The sequence below is a fragment of the Oncorhynchus mykiss genome, chromosome 9, assembly GCF_013265735.2.
Source record: "Oncorhynchus mykiss isolate Arlee chromosome 9, USDA_OmykA_1.1, whole genome shotgun sequence".
NCBI lineage: Eukaryota > Metazoa > Chordata > Actinopteri > Salmoniformes > Salmonidae > Oncorhynchus > Oncorhynchus mykiss.
The window spans coordinates 62,347,731-62,355,837 of record NC_048573.1 but is presented as its reverse complement, the minus strand read 5'-3'; the positions used below and the strand labels follow the sequence as shown (position 1 = coordinate 62,355,837).

The following is an 8,107-nucleotide window of genomic DNA, read 5'->3' as shown; positions in this document are numbered from 1 at the left end:
CAGTCTTTGACTGTAGCCTATGTTCTATATTTGTGGATTAGGGTTGGGTGCTGACCTCAGATTTGGACTTTGTCACATTTATTTGGCGGTTGTAGATGGGTTGTTAGCAATTGCTGGCAGGTGCGGATGATGAGCAAACAGCTAACCCGCGCACCACTAGCATCAATTCCGCAGCTGAAGTCTAAAGAGGAGGGTCTGTCGTGCGTGAACTTTGGAGCAGCCACGTGTACAGGAAATAGAACCAATCTGACAGTTGTGGTTGGTCGGTTTGTTTTGCTCGTACGACGACGCATTCTTGTCATTGTTAGCTAGGTAGGTGGGCTATCTCTTCCATTTGCTGGCATTTATTTCCGAGCTACGTTCCAAATTTGTGGCGTTGGAGCTCAAAATCAGGTAGGTCAACGTTGGCGAGGCAGCTGTCCTCATACACGATTAGCTATTGCTGTCTTATGTAGCTAGCTAACGTTAACTATGTGCTACCTTGTTAACTTTATGTGAGTGTGCATCATTTAGAGCACTTCCGGATAAGACCTGCCTGGCTAGTTATACGCATTATGTTGGGCTTCGTAGCTAGCTAACTAAGAAATGTAGCTAGTAAGAACACTAGCTAATAGTAGTCAGTGATGATGGAAGCTAGCCACATGGCAAACTTACCCAATGTCGTGTTGACAGGTGTGTTAATCAGCCCTTGAGCAAGCAAGGACATAGCACTTGGAAGAAGCCATGGCTATGTACTGCAGGACGGCTTGGTGCAGGCACCTTATGGCTGTGTCTATGGCCTTGTTCTGCCTGCTCCACAACACCATGGACGTCCATGCCCGGCCAGCTAACATGTCAGCCCTGAAGGACAAAAACAACCCCACAAGTAAAGAGGAGAATGAGATCCTTCCCCCTGACCATCTAAATGGGGTGAAGCTGGAGATGGATGGTCACATCAATAAGGGCTTCCATCAGGAGGTGTTCCTGGGTAAGGAGATGGAGGAGTTTGAGGAGGACTCTGAGCCCAGGAGGAACAGGAAGAAGCTCATTGAGATCTTCAGCAAGTAAGTGGGGATTACTGGCTTTCAATTTCATGATTCGTGAGTCATGTACAGCTGACTACCTTCAACTCTCTGAGTTGAGTACATTCACCTGATGATGACACAGCTTTAGCTTTGTAGTGTGTCTTTGTTGGATTTTTTTCACCATGTAGCCTTCATTTGCAGTTGACTTTTTTTTAGGCCAAATTGTGAAATGGTGTGTAGATGCAAGGTTGTAATTGTGATCAATTGAAGAGTCCACTGTCTATGTAGTCTACACATCCAGTTAAATATGTGCCTCTGGAATTTTTCCAACTAAGTATTTTTTAAACCTTCTGCTTCATGCTGGATGTGTCAATGTCTAGTTCATACATGCGTGTTCTATGTGCAGAATTACTGTCTTGCCACAAAATCGCGAGTTTGAAAGCAACTGTTTTTCTGGAAGCTTTGCTGCACCATTTTCCCTACATTTTCCCCCACATAAGCCAGCCTCATGACAATTTGAATTCTAGATAATGAGCTATAGCCCCACGACCATGTGAGTGACAGCTAGCAAGATGCGCACGCAGAGCGAGAGAGAGCAATGATGTGGTGCACATATCTGCACATACACTACATGACCAAAAGTGTGTGGACACCTCCTCGTTGAACATCTCATTCCAAAAGCATGGGCATTAATGTGGAGTTGTTCCCCCATTGCTGCTATGACAGCCTCCACTCTTCTGGGAAGGCTTTCCACTAGATGTTGGAACATTGCTGCGAGGACTTGCTTTTATTCAGAAGAGCATTCGTGAGGTCGGTCACTGATGTTGGGCGATTAGGCCTGGCTCAGTCGGCGTTCCAATTCATCCCAAAGGTGTTCGATGGGGTTGAGGTCAGGGCTCTGTGTAGGCCAGTCAAGTTCTTCCACACCGATCTCAACAAACCAGTACTGTATTGACCTCGCTTTGTGCACATAGGCATTGTCATGCTAAAACAGGAAAGGACCATGCCCAAACTGTTTCCACCAAGTTGGAAGCACAGAATCATCTAGAATGTCATTATATGCTGTAGCATTAAGATTTCCGTTCACTGGAACTAAGGGGCCTAACCCAAACCATGAAAAACAGTCCCAGACCATTATTCCTACTCCACCAAACTTTACAGTTGGCACTATGCATTCGGGCAGGATGCGTTCTCCTGGCATCCGCCAAACCCAGATTAGTCCGTTGGACTGCCAGATGTGATTCATCACTCCAGAGAATGCTTTTTTCCACTGCTCCATAGTCCAATGGTGGCCAGCTTTACACCACACCAGCCAACGCTTGGCATTGCGCATGGTGATCTTAGGCTTGTGTACGGCTGTTCGGCCATGGAAAACCATTTCGTGAAGCTCCCAACAAACAGTTATTGTGCTGACATTGCTTCCAGAGGCAGTTTGGAACTCTGTAGTGAGTGTTGCAACCTAGGACAGATGATTTTTACACGCTACATGCTTCAGCACTCGTCGGTCCCATTCTGTGAGCTTGTGTGGCCTACCATTTCACGGCTGAGCTGTTGTTGCTCTTAGACATTTCCACTTCACAATAACAGCACTTAGTTGGCCGAAGCAGCTTTAGTAGGGCAAACATTTGACAAACTGACGTTGGACAGGTGACATCCTATGACGTGCCACTGCTAATGTTTGTCCATGGAGATGGCTTGGCTGTGTGATCTATTTTATACACGTCATTAACGGGTGTGGCTGAAATAGCCAAACCCACTCATTTGAATGGGTGTCCACATACTTTTGTGTAAGTGATGTAGTAACAATTTTCGGTGACCACTTTTGGCTTTTACTTTCGTTCTGAAAGTGGCTAAAAAGTATACAAAAGTACCAGAAAATCTATTTAATGTGTACACCTTTTCATGCTCCAGTTCCTATTTCAAAGAATAGGGGGCATAAACAAATAGGCTATCTGTTATGATAAGCAACGCAGTGTTCCTGAGAACATGGAGGTGAGTGCACCTGTAATAGATCTACCACAGCAGTCTAAGTAAATACCGGTCCTCGTCTACCCCATACTGGGTAAGCTAGGTGCCATGTAGTAAAAGCTTGGAGGCTGATTTATAAATACCGTTGAAACAAAACAGTACAGAAATTTTAATCCTACTTGTCACCCTTGAGAAATGTCCACTTGCCAGAAAAGCAGGTTCCTTGACAAATCCTTACTAGCGTTACATTATGTTAACCTATATGCAAAAGGAATGACTGTGTTGGAAAAACATGAAAGCTTAAACCGTTGAAACCATATTTTGTGCTACGGTTGCATCTTACTCAGTTGTAGAACTACTATCTGGGTTTGGGGCTGAAGCAGATATGTGATAGTGGATTTTAATAAACTACTTGAACTTGATACTCCAGTTGAGGGTTTGTGTTTGAAAACGCTGACTGTAAGTTGTGTGTGTGTATAAGAGTGTCTGCTAGCTAAATAACCAACATGTAAATGTAGAACTGAAGATCTGCTGGCTACTTTCCTGTCTACCATTCTCAGGGTGGACTTTAATAAAGACAAGAGCGTCAGTGCCAAAGAGATGCAGCGCTGGATCATGGAGAAGACAGAAGAACACTTCCAGGAGGCTGTGAGGGAGAACAAGATGAGCTTCCATGCTGTGGACCCAGATGGAGATGGTAAGAGAGAGTACACAATTATCTGTGTCTTATTCATTAGGCACCAAATAGAAGAAAACGGACTGCAACAGGGTGGAATTACCTTAGGGCTGGGCGATATATTGAATAAAAATGTCTAACCATTCCATTTTTTTATGTCTCAACTACTCAAATTGCATGCAGAGAAGACACTATTAAAACACTACAATGAACATTGATTCTGGAAAATGTATGCTCAGTTTGTCACATCTGGTACCATGTGCCACTAGCAGTGTTTTTATAAATGTGAAATAAGCATAAAACACATTTTTACATAAGGAATTGGAAATTCATTCTTATTCTGAGAAATAAGGTAGGCCACCTGATTTCAACATCTGAACAAAATGGTCAGTCTAGCATGCTGTTTAAACAGTTGGAGATGGACAGAAGGTCCCCAGTTCATAACAATTAATGTTCTACCTTGTTATCTAGCAAATATATCCAAGTTGGCTGAACTTGAACTATAAAGATTAGCTGGCTACTCACTTGCACGTTGACTTGTGCTTGAGAGGTTGTTTGAATGTTAATTTTCTATAATGCCTGCTATAAGAAGTTAGTCATTATTAGTGAATGAGAGTTATGCATGATTCTGGTTAAATTTGTTACAAAAAGGGCAATTTCACAGACCGACTTGAAAGCCAGATCAGTCATATTGCAAAAAAGCAGGTTCAACTATTTTGATTCTATATTACATTCTTAATGGGACTTATATTTGGCCTAATTTCACATTATAAATACTGTATGTTGTGAATCACCCATAATGTTGAAAAAATGTAGATTTTTAGGCCATATTGCCTTGACCTAGGCTACCTTTCTCTTTCCCCCAACAAGAACCACTAGTTTTCATTTTCTGTAGGTGTTCCCTAATGAATACCACCTTGATACACAGCCATAGTGGTCACCTATTTATTAAGAGCAATTTTTGTTACCAACATTGATGTCCTACTGTTAGGCTTTATAGCTGATCTGTGTGCCACAATATAGCTCAGACCTGATGACAATACAGCACTGTTTCTCACATCGGGCTCAAAATTCTTCCTACACAGTCAAGCCCCAGTCCCCTAACTGATCTATTCTCACCATAGGACATGTGACGTGGGATGAATACCGGGTGAAGTTTCTGGCCAGCAAAGGATTCAATGAGAAGGAAATGGCTGACAAGATAAAGAACAGTGAAGAACTGAAGGTGGACGAGGAGAGTAAGTTAGTCCACCACAATATCATCCACTTTAGCTGTAGTCCATACATTTCTCCTGGTTAATCAGGATTCCTTATTTTCTTACCACATGCTATTGTTGAAATTGACCTACCCAGGGCCTCCCGAGTAGTGCAGCAGTCTAAGACACTGCATAGCAGTGCTAGAGGCATCACTACAGATCCGGGTATGATCCCAGTCTGTGTCGCAGCCGGCCGCGTTCAGGAGACCCATGAGGCATCGCACAATTGGCCCAGCGTCGTCCGGGTTAGGGGAGGGTTTGGCTGGCTGGGATGTCCTTGTCCCATTGCGCTCTAGTCACTCCTTGTGGCAGCCAAGCGCATGCATGCTAACTTCTGATAGCCAGTTGTACGGCGTTTCCTCCGACACATTGGTGCGACTGGCTTTCGGGTTAAGCGAGAAGTGTGTCACGAAGCAGTGTGGCTTGGCGGGGTTGTGTTTCGGAGGACGCATGCCTCTTGACCTTCGCCTCTCCCGAGTCCATACGGGAGTTGCAGCAACGGGACAAGACTAACTACCAATTGGATATCACGAAATTGGGAGACAAAAAGGGGTAAAAAGGTTTTATTTATTTAAATAAAACAAATTAACCTTCCCCCAAACCAATATCCTACTTTTCCAAGTGTTTTAATGTTCTGATCACGATAAGTCTTTTTAATTTTGCTCAGCCAATAATGCTTGTATTGAATGTGTCTCAGTGGACTATCAAATTACCTTATTATTTGAATCCCTGCAGCCCAGGAGGTGCTGGAGAGTCTGAAGGACCGTTGGTTTCAGGCTGATAACCCCCCAGCCGACCAGCTGCTGAATGAGGAAGAGTTTCTCTCCTTCCTGCATCCCGAGCACAGCAAAGGCATGCTCAAATACATGGTCAAGGAGATCGTTCGTGACCTCGGTATGTACTTTCTCATATGTTTTGAATTCAGTTGGTGTGTATGCATAATGCCATAACTAGGTTATTTGAAAACAATGATTTGAATAAGAAAATGAGAATTGATTAAAGTACACAGAATAAATATATACATTTTGAATGACCCATGATCAATCATGAAAAGCTTTAAAATCTAATCTAATGCTGTTTGAGTTTGATATTTATTTTGTGTTTTTAAAGACCAGGACGGTGACAAGAAGCTGACTCTGTCTGAGTTCATCTCCCTGCCCATGGGCACCGTGGAGAACCAGCAGGCCCAGGACATCGACGATGACTGGGTACGAGAGAGGAAGAAGGAGTTTGAGGAGGTCATCGACAGAAACCATGATGGTATCGTGACCATGGAGGAACTAGAGGTGGGTGTCCTGTGTTAGAAAAACTCATAGCTACAAAACCCTACAAAGGCTAGGTTTATGATGGGTCGTAAAGGCCTATAAGTAAACACAGACTGAACAAATATCATGTCACAGAGGACTATTTCCACTGGGTACACTGCAGGACCTTGTATAGGATAGTGTCATTTTATAGTTGCAGAGTAAACCATTAACATTTTAGGCTAATTTCCTTCCTTTTTCCCTGTCTTACCCTCATGCCATCACTATTCCAGGAGTACATGGACCCTATGAACGAGTACAACGCGCTGAACGAGGCTAAGCAGATGATCGCTGTGGCCGACGAGAACCAGAACCACAACTTGGAGCTGGAGGAGATTCTCAAGTACAGCGAATACTTCACTGGCAGCAAGCTCATGGACTATGCCCGGAATGTTCACGAGGAGTTCTGAAGACAAGCTGACAAAATCCTCCCTTTCCCTTCTAATGTGGGCATCCTCATAAGTCTTCTCTAAGGACAGGTCTATCTTATTGATGAAAAGAAAAGCCTGATGTTCTAGTGTGCAATTCTGTGTTTAAATCCTAGCCCCAGCCGAGAGACCTGGCCTCCCCCAGTGACTCTTAAAGTAAGGCATAAAACATCCTTCATTTCTGGACTGTCTGCCTCTTCTAAACATCAGAATGAACCATTGCCAAAGTCTGCCTTCTGTCTACAGTGGGACTTAAGTTGCATTATCTCACGTATGATAATGCATTTTGGGTTTTCAGTGCATTCTAGACACTGCGTCAACTTCATGATTCATTTGTGTTTGATATATTGTGAAATTTATGTCTGAGTAATTGGAACAAGATTCATTTCCCCCCCCTCCAGTGAAGTAGTTGAGGTGTAAGGGCAACTTACACAATTGGGCCTACAATATTTGTAGTAGTGCAGAACCGTTCTGTTTTTACTGCAAAATGATTTAAATTGCATAACTGTAAAGAATGTAAATATCTTCGTTCTTTGGATTTCCCATCACATTCTACATTTCATAATGTTGCTCAGAAGTAACTGTTCTTTACCAAGTCATCAATCATATTGACCACTGAGCTGAACCCCAGTAACCACTGTACTCTCCACACTCAATGACCATGTGCTTGCTGCCCTTGTAAACAATTGTTTGACATTTGTCTATTTGGTAAGAAGTTTACACTGCTATGTCCTGATAGGTGTTGATGATTCTCTGATCCATCTTATTCTTTGAAATGAGTGCTTATGTCAGAATTATGGTGTTTTAAACCTCTACTGCAAAAATGTCTCATTGTTTCCATACATTTGTTTGCCTTTGTCTATAATTCCAACTGGGGTTTTGCATTTCCAAAAATATGTAAGCTCTGTTAAATATCTGATACAATCATTACAAATGAATTAGTAATTTGTTAGCATGGGTCTGATTTGTTTTTGATACACATGTCATAACTGAAAGTAAAAAAGAGGTGAGCTTGTAATCAGGGTTGGAGAAATATTTTTTTAGTTTTGAATGTTTTTGCAGGATTTTGACATGAGCCCTCTGGGTACCTTGCCCTTGTCAATTGTCCATATCTTTGTTTGAGACTGGTGTAAGAAATTAACTTATTTATTTATTTGTTGTTAGTCTTGTTTTCTCTCAAAGCAGTTACATCAATATGTAAAGAAAAAAAAACTTTATTTTCCTAGTTTGTACTTTTAGTTTTTCAATGCTTTTGTTTTTTTCCAGTTTCTGCAAATGTTGAACTTAAATACCAGATGGATATTATTTGTCATTGAGAAATTCCTTGTGGATCCTACCAATTCAGCCATGTTCGTAACCCTTGTCATGCTTTGCCAAAGCGCTGTAATATACAGTACCAGTCAAAAGTTTAGACACACCACCTCATTCCATTTTTTTTAATTTTTTTTTTTACTATTTTCTACAAAACTGA

General features: G+C 42.2%; 1 protein-coding gene across 1 annotated transcript; it reads left to right on the top strand.

The window, feature by feature from the left end:
- The first annotated feature begins 238 nt into the window (after positions 1 to 238).
- LOC110532595 (45 kDa calcium-binding protein) lies at positions 239 to 7,858 on the top strand. The gene is made up of 7 exons (XM_021616630.2): positions 239 to 393; positions 673 to 1,043; positions 3,533 to 3,669; positions 4,773 to 4,886; positions 5,640 to 5,798; positions 6,015 to 6,190; positions 6,442 to 7,858. Exons 2-7 carry the CDS (start codon positions 724 to 726, stop codon positions 6,616 to 6,618), a joined length of 1,083 nt encoding a protein of 360 aa, XP_021472305.1. The 5' UTR covers positions 239 to 393; positions 673 to 723; the 3' UTR covers positions 6,619 to 7,858.
- The last annotated feature ends 249 nt before the right edge of the window (positions 7,859 to 8,107 follow it).

Excerpts from the sequence above, each read along its gene's own strand:
- LOC110532595 (XM_021616630.2), top strand. The coding sequence starts at position 724 with ATGGCTATGTACTGCAGGACGGCTTGGTGCAGGCACCTTATGGCTGTG. Across the intron at positions 3,670-4,772 it reads TGTGGACCCAGATGGAGATG|GACATGTGACGTGGGATGAA; the intron begins GTAAGAGAGAGT and ends TTCTCACCATAG. Across the intron at positions 5,799-6,014 it reads GGAGATCGTTCGTGACCTCG|ACCAGGACGGTGACAAGAAG; the intron begins GTATGTACTTTC and ends GTGTTTTTAAAG.